Source organism: Rhinopithecus bieti, unplaced genomic scaffold (genome assembly GCF_001698545.2).
Source record: "Rhinopithecus bieti isolate Rb0 unplaced genomic scaffold, ASM169854v2 scaffold_2408, whole genome shotgun sequence".
Classification (NCBI taxonomy): Eukaryota; Metazoa; Chordata; class Mammalia; order Primates; family Cercopithecidae; genus Rhinopithecus; species Rhinopithecus bieti.
The window spans coordinates 569,067-586,624 of NW_016803672.1; the positions used below are offsets into that span (position 1 = coordinate 569,067).

General features: G+C 54.9%; 2 protein-coding genes across 4 annotated transcripts in view; one reads left to right on the plus strand and one right to left on the minus strand.

The window, feature by feature from the left end:
- The window catches only part of CDC42EP1 (CDC42 effector protein 1), a 10,266-nt gene extending 1,157 nt beyond the window's left edge, over positions 1 to 9,109 (plus strand). The window contains 3 exon segments of the mRNA XM_017848239.1: positions 5,840 to 6,387; positions 6,390 to 6,578; positions 7,896 to 9,109. Coding sequence (XP_017703728.1) covers positions 6,117 to 6,387; positions 6,390 to 6,578; positions 7,896 to 8,524 — 1,089 coding nt within the window. The 5' untranslated portion in view covers positions 5,840 to 6,116 and the 3' untranslated portion in view covers positions 8,525 to 9,109.
- Positions 9,110 to 9,950: 841 nt separating this feature from the next.
- Positions 9,951 to 17,558, minus strand: part of LGALS2 (galectin 2) — a 10,544-nt gene continuing 2,936 nt past the window's right edge. For 2 of the 3 annotated variants that reach the window (XM_017848255.1, XM_017848265.1), the window contains 3 exons: positions 11,874 to 11,956; positions 10,282 to 10,441; positions 9,951 to 10,117 (listed from right to left, as the gene is read on the minus strand). In XM_017848255.1, coding sequence (XP_017703744.1) covers positions 9,968 to 10,117; positions 10,282 to 10,441; positions 11,874 to 11,956 — 393 coding nt within the window. In that variant the 3' untranslated portion in view covers positions 9,951 to 9,967. Of the gene's footprint in view, positions 10,118 to 10,281; positions 10,442 to 11,856; positions 11,957 to 17,558 lie in introns of those variants that run through there. The other variant, XR_001880702.1, reaches the window with a different exon arrangement.

Sequence of the window (17,558 nt, forward strand, 5' to 3'; positions counted from 1 at the left end):
CTCGCGAAGCCAGGTAACAGCTGGGGCGCGCGGGTCCTCGGGGCGGAGGCCGTGGAGGCCGGCGAGTCCGGGCGCCTGCGGGGGCTCTGCACCCTCCTAGGCTCCCGGGGCCGGGACGGGGACCGGACCAGCCCGGGAGAGGCGCCCCCGGGTGCCCACGGGAAGGCCAGGCGCGGCCGCGGAGCCGCGCGGGGAAACTCCGAACTTTCGGGCTTCGTGTCCCGTTCCGGGCGGGCGGAGAGGGCAGAGGATCGGACGAAACTCAGCGGCCGAACTGCGTGAGGAGGGGGCGAGCCGAGGTTCAGAGCGGGGGCTGTCTCCGCGTCTTCCTGCGCGGGGGAAGGAAGGGCAGGGGCGGGGAGCGGGCGACGCGGCGGAATGTCTCCCCTCCGCCGAGGCCCACGCGGAGAGCGGGAAGTGGGGGGTGGGGGGCCCGGGGAGAGGGACAGGCACCCTGCCCCCTCCCCGACCGCCGCATTCCAGGCTGGAGCCGCGGATGAGGTCATCCCATCCGGTTCCCCTCCGGCCAAGACAGCCGGCCGTCCCCTTCCCCCGCGGAGCGACCCTCCGCGTCCTGAGCCCCAGGCTCCCGCGTCCCCCCAGGGAACGTTGGGTGGTCGAAGTCTTTCCCGGACTTCCAATCCCGGTCGCCCTCCAGATTGTTCTGCCTTTGCCCCAGCCGTGCCAGACCCCCAACATTCGAAGCCCCTTTCCTAAACCGGGAAACTGAGGCTTAGAGAGGAGAGAGGACTGGCCGGGAGGCCGCAGCGACACAAAACGTGGAGCGGGAACCCGAGACGCAGCCCGCAGCCGCTCCTCCTCGCCTGGTCCAGGGCTGGTTTGGCTCTAACTCGGGGCGGTGGGCAAGAAGCGCGTCTCCTTTCCACTTTTCCCGTCGCTCCCCAATGGCCCACGGTGCCCCCTTGGAATACGGAGGACCGGGTCCCCTAGCGCGACTGAGAACAACTAGCTACCCCGTTCTGGCCTGTTTCCACGTCTCTCCACCTTGAAGCGTCTGGACTTTGAGGGGAAGGAGAAGCCAGCTGCCCGGGTTAACCCCTTAACCCAGGGACCAGAGCAAGTTTGGGGGAGCTGCCGTAACCAAGACAGGGACCCGCTGTCCAGCGGTAGGGGGCGGGGGCATCACCCAGCTGGATGCCCGCAGGAAGGGGGCTGTGTGCACCCGAGCAGTGACCTCCAGGATGAGACGTGGGCCCCTGGCCAGCACTGCGGCCTGCGGGTGACCCCCAGGTGAATGCCAGGCTGCAGCCGCCCCCGCTCTCTTTCAGAGCGGCCCTTGGCCTCCCCGCGACCACATGTGCCTCCACAGCGGCCCCTGTTGGCCGGATCCTGGCTCCAAAACTTGTTCTTGCGTCATTCCCACCATTGAGTAAGCTCAGGCCATGCGCCCAGGCCCTGACTATCCTCTATAGGGTAAATATAAGGACTCCAGGGACACTGAAGCTGTGTGATGACCTCCTTGCCCAGGTCACAGGCACTGAATCTGCAGAGCTGGGTCTCCTGTCTTCCCAGGCCTGCACCTGCACCCCACACCGTGCTCAGCACTGGGCATCCAAGCCCTCCAAATCCTCTTCCCCATTCCCCATCGTCTTCACCCCCACCCTGGGGCATTTATCAGCGATGTTGGTCTGTGATTGAGGGTAAATGTCTCCTTTCTGAGTTTTGTTTTTTCCATCTGTAAAAGGGGTGTTCTGAATACTAACACCCCTTTTAGTATTCCTGGGCAGGTGAGGGGAGGTGAGCCTGGCACCAGGACACTTGGAGCCGTGCTTACTCCTAGTGCCAGGTGAGGCACACCTGATGGCCAGCAGTGCCCTGTGGTTGGCAGCAAGTGTCACGTGGCTGCCGCCAGGGGTCCCTGGAATGAGAGATGTGTAAAGGTGTCAGATTTGAACCCATGGCTGCCCTGCTCCATCCAGCATCTGGGGGTTTCATTACATTTTCTTTTTTTTTTTTGAGACGGAGTCTCACTCTGTCGCCCAGGCTGGAGTGCAGTGGCCGGATCTCAGCTCACTGCAAGCTCCGCCTCCCGGGTTTACGCCATTCTCCTGCCTCAGCCTCCCGAGTAGCTGGGGCTACAGGCGCCTGCCACCTCGCCCGGCTAGTTTTGGTATTTTTTAGTAGAGATGGGGTTTCACCGTGTTAGCCAGGAGGGTCTCGATCTCCTGACCTCGTGATCCGCCCGTCTCAGCCTCCCAAAGTGCTGGGATTACAGGCTTGAGCCACCGCACCCGGCCTTCATTACATTTTCTACCCTTGCAACTCCCCTGGGAGGGGAACTGCCTGGTGTGCTGTTCCTGTTTTCCACATGGGAAGGCGGGTCCCAGTACCCTGCCCTCAGCGCCACAGCACTACGCAGCCTCTATACGGCAGGAGGCAGGGTGGCGTGGGGGATGGGTACTATTGGGGGGTGCCCAGAAACATTTGAAAGATGGGATCATCACAAGATTGGGGAGGAAGCTGGTCCCCCAAGTCAAAAGTGCCCATGGGGGTTCGGGGGGAGGTGCCCCTTTTGCTGGGAGAAGAGGTGCTGCCTCAAGAAGTTAGGGAGGCCAGGTGTGGTGGTTCACACCTGTAATCCCAGCACTTTGGCAACCTGAGGCAGCAGGATGGCTTGAGTTCAGGAATTTGAGACCAACCTGGGCAATGGAGTGAGACCCTGTCCTTACAAAAAGTGGAAAAACTTAGCTGAGCATGGTGGTACGTGTCTGTAGTCCCAGCTACTCAGGAGGCTGAGGTGGGAGGATCGCTTGAGCCTGGGAGTTCGAGGCTGCAGTTAGCTGTGATGGAGCCACTGCACTCAGCCTGGGTGACAGAGTGAAACCCTGCATCAGAAAAAAAAAAAAAAAAAGTCAGGGAGCTGGGATGGGAGCAAGTGGGTGAGGCCACATGGCAGACCCTTCTATAGGACTTTTTACAGAGGAACACCCTCCCCACTCCCATTCCTTCCCCCAGAGATGCATCCTTAATCCCTGCTGAGCAGGGAAACTTGGCCCTGCCATGAACCTGTCACGGAACCTTGGACAGGTCTCCCTTCCCTCCGAACCTCAGTGCTGCCTGTCAAATGGGCCAAGCTGTGGGTTTGCAGGGTTGTTGGAGAATCAGATGACATCATGTAATGGTTGGCCAACTGTGGAGCCCTTCAGAACTTCAGCAAACATTCCACGAGGACTTCTTGGTGCTGGGGGTGCCAGGGAGGGAAAAAGATGATTCAGAAGTTCCTCCCCTCCAAGGGGAGGAGTTAGGGTTGGGGAGGATCAGATGGTGGGAAGGGAAGAGAATGTAGTCAGAAAACAAAGCAAGCTTTGTCCTATTGGCTTCTTTGTTCTTATCTTGTTATTTAACCTATTTTGAATTTCAAATAACATTAGAAGGGCAGTATTGACATTTTTATGCTTGGAGGTGACAGCAATGGTTTTAAAAAAGGAAGAAGGCTGAGCCGCAGATGCAAGTGTTCTTGTTAAGGATCACTATTGACTTTCATCAGCTGAGGTCCCAGGTCTGTGTAGGTAGGTGACTTGCCCAAGGTCACACTGTGAGGACACTGAGCCCAGCCTGCCCTCCCACTCTCAGAAGGGGCCAGGGTGATGTTTTGGCATGCAGGTTATCATGGAGATCTGTGATTCAGCTGGCATTGATTTGGCACTTGCTAAGTGCAGAGCCCAAGCTGGATGCCCCAGGGAGAAAAGCAGGAAAATCCAGGCCACTGCCCCACCCTCCAAGTGCATTGCCAATCTCAGGAGGTGAGACAGGGCTCCACAAGCCAGTCAAGGACTTATGTGAGTCAGAGGCTTTGAGTTCAAGTCTCGACTAGCTCTGTGGATCTGACCTTGAGCCAGCTTTGCCCTCAGTGGGCCACAGGAAAAGCATAGGATCACAGGTGTGCTCTAGCCTGGACTTTGTATGATACTAGAAGAAAAGGGGTCAGAAGGAAAGGGATCAGAACAAGAAATGCTTAGAGAGGCTGGAGCTGGGGAGGATATGTGTGTGTGTGGTGGGGATGGGGAATCAGGAAGGGAGAGATGGGCAAGAAATAGCTTTTGGCACTGGCTGAGCTTTTTCCAAAGCTTGCTCCCTGACAACAAGGCTCCTACATCAATTTGACAAACTGTGATAAAGTCTTTTCCTGCGGGCCTTCTCAGAGCCTTGAATATGCTTACGCATGGAGGAGGCAGCTGGAAAAAGCCACTTTTGACCACAGGATCCTTATTCCAGGAAGCTCCTTGAAGGTGGATGGTTTGGAGGAACCTCTGCTCTGGCCGTTTACCCAGCTTCACAAAGCCTTGGTGAGGCATCTGCTCCCTCCTGGCTTCGCTGGGTGGCAGAGATTTTAATGCACAGAGAAGGGAGGTGACTTACTCAGTTACTCAGCAGAAGGCAGAGTAGCCTGGGGCTCCAGAGCTCTGGGATGTGGGGCCTGTTTCACCATTTGTTGCTATGTAGCCTCAGGCAAGTTACTTCACTTCGTGCCTCAGTTTCCCCTCTCTAACTGATACCGTGCTGCCCTCAGGAGTAATGTTTTTGTTGTTGTTGTTGTTGTTGTTGTTGTTTGTGAGACAGAGTCTCTCTCTGTCGCACAGGCTGGAGTGCAGTGGCGCAATCTCGGCTCACTGCAACCTCCGCCTCCTGGGTTCAAGCAATTCTCCTGCCTCAGCCTCCTGAGTAGCTGGGATTACAGGTGCCCGCCACTATGCCCAGCTAATTTTTTATATTTCTAGTAGAGACGGGGTTTCACCATGGTGGAGACCAGCACCACCAGGCTGGTCTGTAACTCCTGACCTTGTGATTCCCCCACCTCGGCCTCCCAAAGTGCTGGGAGTACAGGCGTGAGCCACCACACCCAGCCCCTCAGGAGTATTATATGGGTTTAAACGATGAGGCAGTTGAGGTGTTGGCACTTAGTAAGTGCTTCATAAGTGGGCCCTGCAGAATAAGCGCTTTTTTCTTTTCTTTTTTTTTTTTTGAGACAGGGTCTCGCTCTGTCGCCCAGGCTGGAGTGCAGTGACACAATCATGGCTCATTGCAGCCTTGACCTCCTGGGCTCAAGGGATCTTCCCTTCTTAGCCTTCTGAGTAGCTAGGACCACAGGCACACACCACCACACCCAACTAATTTTTTTAAAATGTTTTGTGAAAACCAGGTCTCATTACGTTGCTCAGACTTGGAATGAGTGCTTCTGTTTTTCCCTCATACATGGTTTAAGTGTATAGCTCGATGAATTCTTCTTCCCCTGTTGAGTCAGTACCTGCTCAGAGGCTGCTATCATTCTGATTGCTAATGGAATCAATTGGTTTTGCCTGTTACTGAACTTTCTTTTTTTTTCTTTTCTTTTTTTTTTTTTTTGAGACGTAATTTTGGTCTTGTTGCCCAGGCTGGAGTGTCGTAGTGCGATCTCAGCTCACTGCAACCTCTGCCTCCCTGGTTCAAGTGATTCTCCTGCTGGAGGTTCCCGGGTAGCTGGGATTACAGGCGCGCACCACCACATCCGGCTAAGTTTTGTATTTTTAGTAGAGACGGGGTTTCCCCATGTTGGCCAGGCTGGTCTCGAACTCCTGATCTCAGTTGAGCCACCCACCTCAACCTCCCGAAGTGCTGGGATTACCGGCGTGAGCTACCGTGCCTGGCTGTGTTCTTGAACTTTCTATACACAGACTCACTCAGGTCCCCTTGTGCCTAGCTTCTGCCCCACATCAGTTGGGGGCCTCTATCCATGTGGTTGGGTGTGATGATCTATCCTCTTCAGCTACCAATGTTTGGACCCCAGATTTCCTCCTCTGTCCTGGGCTTGCCATCACCGCCCTTTTTGTCTTCCTTCCAGGTCTCCACCCCTGGGCAGGAGAGAAGCCAACCACCGCGGGGGTGCTTTCTCTACGCTTGAACATCTACAGCTGCTTCCGGGGGGCTGGCAGCCGGCCCCGGGGAGAGACGAGCCATGGACCCCCCACAGCCTCAGCATTCGGTGACCTCACTTTAGGACAGCGTCATTTACAGCTTCCGCCAGGGCAAAGGAGCTGAGCAGCCATCCCGAGCCCGACCCACCTCCTTCCCCCGGCCCCTGGTGGACATGGACTAGCAGCTGTGAGCGGCCAGAGCTGATGCCCGGCCCCCAGGGGGGCGGAGGCGCCCCCACCATGAGCCTGGGCAAGCTCTCACCTGTGGTCTGGGGGTCCAGTTCACAGGGAAAGAGGCGGCTGACCGCAGACATGATCAGCCCCCCGCTCGGGGACTTCCGCCACACCATGCATGTGGGCCGTGGCGGGGACGTCTTCGGGGACACCTCCTTCCTCAGCAACCATGGTGGCAGCTCTGGGGGCACCCATCGCTCACCCCGCAACTTCCTGGCCAAGAAGCTGCAGCTGGTGCGGAGGGTGGGGCGCCACCCCGGAGGATGGCATCTCCCCCTGCACCCTCCCCGGCTCCACCGGCCATCTCCCCCATCATCAAGAATGCCATCTCCCTGCCCCAGCTCAACCAGGCTGCCTACGATAGCCTCGTGGTTGGCAAGCTCAGTTTCGACAGCAGCCCCAGCAGCTCCACGGACGGCCACTCCAGCTACGGTGAGGGCCTGGGTTATCTTGGCCCACTTTTCAGAGGCTGAGACTGAGGCCCAGAGGGGTTCAGTGGTTCCTCCAAACTCCAAGCGAGCTCTGTTGCCCGAGCCCCTCAGTCTTACCACAGAGGGCAGGCCCAAACCCCACATCAAGGATGGGGAGGGGGTGCAGTGGTGGGAACAAGCTGACTTCCCAAAACACCTGAGGTTGAGAGTGAGGAGGTGGAGTTTGAGTTCTAGCTACCCCTTACTTGCTGTGTGACCTGGGCAAGCACGTCCCCCTCTCTGGGCCTCGACTGAACCAGTCATCCACCCATTCTTGCCCCCTTCAACCAAAGCCTTCCCCTCATGTTGGAATGATATCATGGAGAGGTGAAGGGCCTGGGCTCTGGATTCCAATCCGGTTCTGCCTGATTTTCAGGAAGTCAACTGACCTCTGTAAGTTCAAGTCCTCACCTGGATAATGATTCTCTCGGGGTCATTGCTAAGATTCAGTGCCAGGAGAGGCGTAGGGGGGCTGGTACATAGTAGGTGCTCAGGACACTGGAGCTGTTGTTATCTGAACTTGGTTTCCTGTAACTCGACAAATTTGGAAAACCACTCACAGGGACCACAACTCAGAGGCCTTCTTACCCAGCCAGAAGTGCCACCTTGGCGGTTTGGGCAGAGTTCACCTGAGAACCATGGGCCCCTGCTGCCACCTGGTGGCCACTCCCTGCCTTGCGGCATTTGGGGCAAATGCTCTAATGCCACTGCTGAGGACTGGTCCACGGAAACTCGATTCTGTCTCAGGTCTGTAGTCCTGGAAGCACGGGCTGGACTAGATGACCTTGGGAAGGCACATATCTGTCCTTCATTTCTATACAGTCAGATCGTGGCTGCTGGTCCCATCCTGTGTCCACAAACCAACCCACGTGCTATGGGTTCACCTGCAGCCATCAACCAGGGTCATGGCAGGGAGCCAGTGGCCATGGCTGAGGTCACAATTGGGACTGAGAGGAGATTTGAGCTCCAGGCTTGATTTCACCTCGTCAGACTTCTATGGCCTTGGGCTAGCCCCTTCGCCCCACCCCAAACTCAGCCTCACTTTCCTCATCTGCATAATGGAAATGAGGATAGTGATGATTTTCAGCTTTCAGGGTAGACAGGAAGACCACACAGGTGACCATGGAGCATATTCTATTGGAAAGGTGGGAGAAACTGAGGCCAGAGAGGGGAGGGACTAGCCAGAAGCCATACAGCAAGCCAGGACTTGTCCTGTCTCCCCTCCTGAATTCCTGGTGAGGGACCCCAGCTCTGAGCCCACTGCCCATTTCTCTTCTAGGCCTGGACTCTGGGTTCTGCACCATCTCCCGCCTGCCTCGCTCAGAAAAGCCGCATGACCGAGACCGGGATGGTTCCTTCCCCTCTGAGCCCGGGCTTCGCCGCTCAGACTCTCTCTTGTCCTTCCGCCTGGACCTCGACCTTGGGCCCTCACTCCTCAGCGAGCTGCTAGGGGTCATGAGCCTCCCGGAAGCCCCTGCAGCTGAGACTCCAGCCCCTGCCGCAAACCCCCCAGCCCCTGCCGCCAACCCCCCGGGTCCTGCTGCAAACCCTCCAGCCCCTGCCACAAGCTCCACACCCCATGGACACTGTCCCAATGGGGTAACAGCTGGGTTGGGCCCAGTGGCTGAGGTGAAGGCCAGCCCAGTGGGAGGGGGTCCACGAGGACCTGCTGGCCCTGCCCTCGGCAGGCACTGGGGAGCAGGCTGGGGTGGCAGCTGCCACTACCCGGAGATGAATGCGCGGCAGGAGCGGGTGGAGGTGCTGCCCCAAACCCGGGCCTCCTGGGAGAGCCTGGATGAAGAGTGGAGGGCGCCCCAGGCACACAGCAGGACCCCGGTGCCCAGCACGGTGCAAGCAAACACCTTTGAATTTGCAGATGCTGAGGAGGATGATGAGGTCAAGGTGTGAGGGGCTGGGACATGGTCCCGGGGCCCCACCTAGGTGCAGAGCTGGCCCCTCACCTAACAGCTGGTTCCTACCAGACCAGAGAGGGGAGAAGCCGAGTTGCCCCTAAACCCCTCTCCACCTCTGCAGGACAGACATGGGAGGGAAGACAGGGAAGGCCAGGATTGCTCCGGCACTTGGATGCTCCCAGAGGCCCTGCCAAGCTGACCACCTCCTCCCAGCGCCACTCGGGACCTAATAGCTCTTCCTTAGGCCCCACTCCACGCCACCCCCACCAGCTGGAGGGCCCAGCCTCACAGTGTGGCCTTTGTGCCAGACCAAGCTGCCCGTGGGGGGTGGGGGGCAGGGAGCGTACCACACAGGGCCATTGTCTCACCTCCCAAAGGAACTGCCTGCCCCCAGCTCATCCCAGAGCGTCCCCGCTGTAACCCTGACAGCCCTCTCCCAGGCGGCTTCCCCAACATCCCCACCTCAGCCTCCCTCCTACCCCAGAAAGGTCAGGTATGACCTGCCGGGGAGGAATCCCACCTGCCTGTATACCCCAGACTTGCCTCTGGGGCCTGATTAAATAAGGCTGTTTTGATAAAAGGTGTCCTGCAAGATGCTTGGGGACGTGGGAGAACAGCATCAGCTCTACCTGCTTCAGTCCCCTCCCCTCCAGGGCGTTTAGAAAGCCAAGGACCCCCCCCCCCCAAGTCAAGGCCCCCAGCAGGGGAGGGAAGTGTACGCACCAAGGGGAGGGTAATGAGTAACCAGGCTGGAATGCCCCTGAGATAAGAGACCCAGGTGGGAGCCTTATCTGCAGTTCCGGGAACAGCTCCTGGCCCAGGTGCCTGGGACTGCTGTCTGTCCCATAATCCCACAGAGTAGCGTGGCATTTGCTCTGGCGATAGTGGGGGCAAGTAGACAGGAGCAAGTGCGTAGAACTGTTGGGAGCATGTCTCAGCCTCCCAACGTGGCAGCCGGGTGTCCTCATATCTCAGTTTCCTCCTCAGTATCTTGAAAATGCCAGGAGCATTAAAATGCATAGAAAGAAATGCCCTCCTTAGGTATCAGAAGACCAGTTAAATTTAGCCATAAACAGCCAACGTCAGGTGGTGAGCTCCCTGTCACTAGAGGTATGCAGCCAGAGGATGTGTGGCAGGATCACTACGGGACCTCAGGATCCCTGAAAGCGGGACATTCTAGGTCATGGGGTGCCTGCATTCAGAGGTCCTCAGACCAGAAGTATCCCATGTTTTGGTAAACTCGAGGGACCCAGGAGAGAAAGGAATCATGAACCGCAGTTCTTGCCACAGGAAGACTCGATAAAAATGGATTATTTTGTTTGCTTTTAGCCTTGGGGCAGGAACTGCAGGTAGAGATAGGGGGACACACCCGGGACCCAAGGGCTATTGATCCTGTTGTGACTCAGACCTCAGATGGGGAATCTTGGTTGTTAGTCTTTTATTCTTTTAACTTGAAAGAGGATGTGTTGGACCCGCCCCTCACGCTCAGGTAGCTCAGGTGGCTGTGGCCCAGCCTGTTGAGAAAGGTCAGCTCGTGCCCATCTGGCAGCTTCACCTTGAATTTGTCACTCTCAAAGGTCACCGTGAACTGTGGGGAAGGAGGATGTCAAGGAGACAGGAGGCCCTGGAAATGGACCAGGGCAGTGCCTGATGGCTCAAACAAGGCCAGCACCTGTGTCCAGGCCAGGCTCCCTTCCATCTGGGCCCTCCCCTTGACATCATCCCCAGTGCCCTTTCCCCTCTTGACCTCACCTTGACCTCTGACCCTGGGCTGAAGCACAGGTGATCTTCCCATTGTTCTTGCCCCCAGTTGCTGCCATCCAGTGAGTTGCAGACAATGGTGGATTCGCTGAAGCGAGGGTTGAAATGCAGGTTCAGCTTGTCTGTCCCCTGGCCCAGGTTAATTACAAAGCTGTAGGAGAAGGGGTAGCAGGTGAGGTTCGGGGCTCAGGCCTGGATAAAGCAGCTTGGGTTAGAGGATCTTGGTTGGCCACAAGCTGGAAGAATCAAAGCTTGTGTTAGTTGAGATCTGTGCCTTAAAACAAGGGAGGTAACAACCTCCTCAGACTTAGCACTGTGGTAGCACATTCTATTTGGAGCAGGGATCAAGTTGTTGAGAGAAGGGTAACTTATATTGACAGCTTCAGGAATTGGGGGTGGCTCTCCTGGGAGAGAGAAATGCTATCTATTAGATATCTGAAGACCTATTCAATTTAGCCACAAACAGCCAACCTAAGGTGGTGAGCTCCTGTCACTACAGGTATGCAACCGGGGTTGTATGACTTCTTGGCAGGATCACCACAGGATCCTGGGCTAGACCTGCAGGGTTCCTGAAAGTGGGGTATTCTGGGTCATGGGGTGCCTTCATTCGGGAGTCTCAGACCAAGGGTACCACACATTTTGGCAAACTTGAGGGGCCCAAGTAGGAGAAAGAAGTCACTTTTCTCTTAGCTCCTATGATGTGCGTCTGCCCGCCCCCTCTCTAATCAAAAGTAGATAAAGCATAGGGCCAGGCGCGGTGGCTCAAGCCTGTAATCCCAGCACTTTGGGAGGCCGAGACGGGCGGATCACGAGGTCAGGAGATCGAGACCATCCTGGCTAACACGGTGAAACCCCGTCTCTACTAAAACTACAAAAAACTAGCCGGGAGAGGTGGCGGGCGCCTGTAGTCCCAGCTACTCGGGAAGCTGAGGCAGGAGAATGGCGTAAACCCAGGAGGCAGAGCTTGCAGTGAGCTGAGATCCAGCCACTGCATTCCAGCCTGGGCGACAGAGCGAGACTGCATCTCAAAAAAAAAAAAAAAAAAAAGTAGATAAAGCATAGTTCCAAGATGGCACTGACGTGTTCTGCAGGCGAGACAGCCCGTCACTGGACTGTGACTCACAGAGGCGGTGAGGCCTCTGGTTCTAACCAAGAGGATGCCAGCGACACCACTCAGCCTTCCCCGGTGGCTGCCCAGGTTTAATGCGCATGAAAGGCCAGCCTGTGGCCATTCCACTGGGTAAAGAGGGTGGTGTCTCTGGGGATTTGGGGGTTCCCTAGAGGCACCTGCCCCACAGGGGGCCAGGCAGAGTTCCAGGGACTTCTCCACCTGCCCCTTCAATGGCTGCTGTTGGGGCAAAAGAACAGAGCATATGGCATCAACTCTGAAATTCTTCAGGTCCCCAAACCTAGCCTCAGACATGAAGTGGGGGCCAACAGGGGTGTGGGGAGAAGGGTGTGAAAAAGGACCCATTGGCCTGAAGTCCCTCTTGCCTGACCAGTTCACAGGGCTGCCCTGCCCGCCCCGCCCACCTTGCCTGTTCCAGGCCTGCAGACTCCCCCTACCCTGAAACTTTGCTCACGAATCAGCGCCATCGGCGATCCTGCCTGTGATCTTCAGGGTTGACCCCGGCTTCATGTCCATGTTCTTAACCTCAAGCTCCCCCTGGACCAACAGAGAAACGTTCCACTCAAGTCCCCACAGAAAATCGATCCCACACTTGCCCAGCACCTTCATCCATCTCATCCCAACCCAGCTGCAGGTCTCATAATCCCCCTGCCCACGTGAGGATGCAGGAGGCCACCAAGCTGGAAAGTAGCAGAGCCTGAGTTCTCTGATCAAGGCCTCCCAGAGCTTCCCCACTCCCTGCACTGTTTTGCTGTTATCCACCCCAACCCAAGGAGGCACAGGGCCTAGTTGGGGGAGGCTCAGTTTGCCCATCTATGAAATGGACAGAGTGCTTCCTGCCCAGTTCCACAAAGTGTTCAAGTGATGAAATCACACTGCCCTCTGCAGAACCCCAGAAACAAAAATATGATATGGAAAATGACTGTATCAGAGGCACGAGGTCTTGGCCCATCCAAAACTAAGAATCTGGCCAGGCGCAGTGGCTCACGCCTATAATCCCAACATTTTGGGAGGCCGAGGTGGACTGATCACCTGAGGTCAGGAGTTTGCAACCAGCCTGGGCAACATGGTGAAACCTCGTCTCTATTAAAAATAAAAAAATTGGCCGGGCGCGGTGGCTCTTGGGAGGCCGAAGACGGGTGGGATCACGAGGTCAGGAGATCGAGCACCTGGTAACCACGGTGAAACCCCGTCTCTACTAAAAAAAATACCAAAATGCCGGGCGAAGTGGCGGGCGCCTGTAGTCCCAGGTATCGGGAGGCTGAGCAGGGGAATGCATAAACCAGGAGGCGGAGCTTGCAGTGGAGCTGAGATCCGGCCACTGCCTCCAGCCTGGGGACCAGGCTAGACTCGGTCTCAAAAAAATAATAAATAAATATAAAATAAAATAAAAAATAAAAAAATAAAAAAATTATCTGAGCGTGGTGGCGGGCACCTGTAATCCCAGTTACTCGGGAGGCTGAGGCAGGAGAATCGCTTGAACCCTGGAAGTGGAGGTTGCCACTTCCATTTCCATTGCACTCCAGCCTGGGTGACAAGAGTGAAATTTCATCTCAAAGAAAAAAAAAAAAAAAAGACCAGGCACAGTGGCTAACACTTCTAATCCCAGCACTTTGGGAGGTCGAGGCAGGTGGATCACGTGAGGTCAGGAGTTCGACACCAGCCTGCCTAACATTTAACCCCGTCTCTACTAAAAACGCAAAAATTAGCCAGGTGTGGTAGCACGCATCTATAGTCCCAGCTACTTGGGAGGCTGAGGCAGGAGAATTGCTTGAGCCTGGGAGGCAGGGGTTGCAGTAAGCCAAGATCACGCCACTGCACTCCAGCCTAGGTGACAGAGCAAGACTCCATCTCAAAAAAAAAAAAAAAAACTAAGAATCTATAAAACTCTGCAAGTCCCATGTCTGAACATATCCATCAAAGTCTCTCTCCAAGCCTCATTTTCCCCTTCTGTAAAATTGACTAATTTGATTTATTCATTTAGAAAACAGTTGCTAGCCTGGGTGTGGAAGTGTGTACCTGCATTCCAGCTACTCGGGAGGCTGAGACAGGAGAGTCACTTGAGCCCAGGAGTTGGAGACCAGCCTGGGCAACATAGCGAGACCCCATTTCTATTTTTGTTGTTGTTGTTGCTGAACGCCAGATGTATGACACACCCTCCACACCAGGGAGACACCACCAACCTTCAAGCTGGTTTTGAGAGGATTCAAGAACATGTTTGTGAAATCCCATGCACAGGGCCTCACATAGACAATAGCAAATCAAAGGGCCACCGTCATTTATTGTTTTAATTTCCTTTTCCTTTTTTGTTTTGTGTGTGTGTGTGTGTGTGTGTGTGTGTTTTTTTTTTAGCAGAGTCTTGCTCTGTCGCCCAGGCAATGGTGCAATCTCAACTCACTGCAGCCTCCACCTCTCAGGTTCAAGCGATTCTCCTGCCTCAGCCTCCCGAGTAGCTGGGATCACAGGTATGTACCACCATGCCTAATTTTTGTATTTTTAGTAGAGACGAGGTTTCACCGTATTGGCGAGGCTGGTCTCAAACTCCTGGCCTCAACTGATCTGCCCACCTCAGCTCCCCAAAGTGCTGGGATTACAGGTGTGAGCCAAGCCCAGCCTTAATTTTCTTTTTTAAATTTTTTCTTTTTTTCTGGACAGTGGTCTGCCCGAATGACCATCATTTTGATTACTTGTTGTTATGATTCATCTGCTCCTTATTTTCCACAGGAAAGTAGCACCTGAATTTCTGTACAGCAGGAGCCTCCTCTAGCCTCATGGTGGTTACTAGGGAAGATTTCTAAGCTGGGTTTTCAAAGTTCATTACCCAAGGCTGGGCGCGGTGGCTCACACCTATAATTCCAGCATTTTGGGAGGCTGAGTCGGGTGGATCACCTGTGGTCAGTAGTTTGAGATCAGCCTGGCCAACATGGCAAAACTCGTCTCTACCAAAACTATAAAAATTAGCCAGGCGTGGTGGCGGTGTCTGTAGTCCTACCTACTTGGGAGGCTGAGGCAGGAGAATCACTTGAACCTGGGAGGTGGAGGTTGCAGTGAGCTGAGATTGTGCCACTGCACTCTGGCCTGGGCGACAGAGCAAGACTGTCTAAAAAAACAACAAAACAAAAAAAAACTCATTACCGAAGACCAGTTTTCACATCTATGACCAGAGGGCAAGGGTTGCTCTGACCAGGATGCAACAGGCACCAAAGATTTAGATCAACTTATGAGAGGACACTTTTACATTGTGGGAGTTCTGCTCACTGACTTTTTTCTTTTTTTTTTTTTCCAGAAAGAGCATAATCTGAGATGCCCTGAATGAGCTCATTGAACTGGGGCAATCTGCCAGAAGTCAAGGGCAGTGACCATGGGAAGACCCTTAGTGCCCTCTCACTGGCAGCCGCCTCCTCTCTGCAGAGGAGGAAGTGATACACTGGTTACACATAGGGATAGACTGTAAGGTATTGCCCAACTCTCCCACAGGCAGTTAAGTTCTTTTTTTTTTCTTTCTTTCCTTTTTTTTTTTTTTTTTGAGATGTTGAGATGGAGTCTCACTCTGTCGCCCAGGCTGGAGTGCAGTGGTGCGATCTCAGCTCACAGCAACCGCCACCTCCTGGGTGCAAACAATTCTCCTGCCTCAGCCTCCCGAGTCGCTGAGATTACAGGCACCCACACCTAGCTAATTTTGCTTGTATTTTTAGTAGAGACGGGGTTTCACCACTTTGGCCTGGTTGGCCTCGAATTCCTGACCTCAAGTGATCCACCCTGCTGGGCCTCCCAAAGTTCTGGGATTACAGGTGTGAGACACCACACCCAGCTTTTTTTTTCTTTTCTTTCTTGTGTGTGTGTGTTTTTTTTTTTTTTTTTTGAGACAGGGTCTCACTCTGTCACCCAAGCTAGAGTGCAGTAGCACAATTATAGCTCACTGCAGCCTCACAGCCTCCTGAGCTCAAACGATTCTCCTGCCTCAGTCTCCTAAGTAGCTACGACTATAGATGTGTGCCACCATGCCCAGCTAATTTTTAAATTTTTTGTAGAGATACGGTTTTGCTATGTTGCCCAGGCTGCTCTGGAACTCCTGACTCTCAAGTGATCCTCCCATCTCAACCGGTAATACATGTTTTTTTTTTGAAAGGTCTGGCACTGTCACCCAGGCTGGAGTGCAGTGATGTAATCATAGCTCACTACAGCCTTGACCTCTTGGGCTCAAGCAATCCTCCCCCCTCAGCCTCCCAAATAGCTGGGACCACAGGCATCCCACCTGGCCCAGCTGATTTTTTTTTTTGGAGATGGGGTCTCACTATGTTGTCCAGGCCAGCCTCGACCTCCTGGGCTCAAAGGATCCTCCTGCCTCAGCCTCCAAAGTGCTGGGATTACCGGTGTGAGCCACTGCGCCCGGCCTGGCAGTACATTTTAGAAGAGAAGCCTGGAGGAGGCAGCAATGCTTAACCCAGAACAGTGGGCCATGACGGCAGCATGTCAGACACGAGGCTGCTCAGACCAGGGCTTCTCAGCCTTGGGCCTCTGGACGTTTGGGGCAGGCATTTCTTTGTTGGGATCTGTCCCATGTGTTGTAGGATGTTGAGCAGTATCCCTGGCCTCTAGCCACTGGATGCCAGTGACACCCTCCCCTGAGCTGTGACAACCAAAAATGTCTCCAGACAGGATCCATTGTCCTCTGGGGGCAAAACCTCCCTGCTTTAGAGAAAGTGGGTATTGGAGCCTGGACACCTAACCCCCAACATCTGCGCTTAATGTAACGGGGTGGTCCGGATTTTGGAGCCAGACAGATGGGATTAAAATCAGTCTCTCGCTGACAAAGAGCATTACCTCTGGGAGATGAGGTTACCCAGTGAGGACAGTCCCAAAGGGGCTCAAACAAGAAGCAGAACACAGGTGTGCCTGCCACACAGCAGGCACTCACAGACGTATGCCCTGTGCACACACACGTCTAACACCAAGCATCAGGAGATGGCTCCCTGCCTCCTCCCAGCAGCCTGTGCCCACACCTTGAGCCCTGGAACAGTCAGGCCGGGGTAGGGGAGCTAGGTCTGAGCTAAAAGAAGCACCCCTACTCCCCTTGCAGCTCCTGGGGGCTGCCTGGCTGAAACAGCAAAGAACCCCAAGGGTAGAGGTGGGGACTGCTGCAAGGCAGAGGCACTCGGAAGGCCAGGATCGGTGGTGCACTTGGACAAATAGAGATGCTGAGAGCGATGGGAGGATGCAGGCCCGGGAGCCTTGTCCCCACCCAACAGAGTCAAAGTCGCAGAGAGAGACAGGTAGAACTGGGTGGGGGTGGGGTCGTCCCTAGAGCTGGGGGGTGGGGAGTTGGGGACCCAGACTCTAGTGCCGACTCTGCCCCTAATTGGTAGAGGGGCCTGGGACCAGCCTAGCCCCTTTCTGGGCCCTGGTTCCCTTGTCTATCATATAAGCGATTTGGATGATGTGGCCTCTGGAGGCGGAGAGCGAGGAAAGAAAAGGCAGAGGTGGAATGACCAGGAAAGAGGTTGGGAGAGTCTGTGGTCACAGCAGTCCTCCCGGAGAGGCAGAGGGTGATGAGGGCATAGACCCTTCCACGCAGGACCCCTGGCACGTTCACGTCCTGCATCCCCCCTGCACTTGAATAGCGCCCCCCCAAAATTCATGTCCACCTGGAACCTGTCAATGTGACCTCTTTTTTTGAGATGAAGTCTCACTCTGTCACCTAGGCTGGAGTACAGTGGCGCAGTCTCAGCTCACTGCAACCTCTGCCTCCCGGGTTCAACCGATTCTCCTGCCTCAGTCTCCCAAGTAGCTGGGATTATGGGTGCTCGCCACAACATCTGTCTAAATTTTATTTCTTTTTTTTTTTTTTTTTTTTTAGTATTTTTGGTACAGACAGGGTTTCACCATGTTGGCCAGGCTGGTCTTGATCTCCTGACCTCAGGTGATCCACCTGCCTTGGCCTCCCAAAGTGATGGGATTACAGGTGTGAGCCACTGCACCCGGCCTCAATGCGAACTATTTAAAAATAGTTCCTTTGTAGGTGTAATCCATTTAAGAGGTCAAACTGGGCCGGGCACGGTGGCTCAAGCCTGTAATCCCAGCACTTTGGGAGGCCGAGACGGGCGGATCACAAGGTCAGGAGATCGAGAGCATCCTGGCT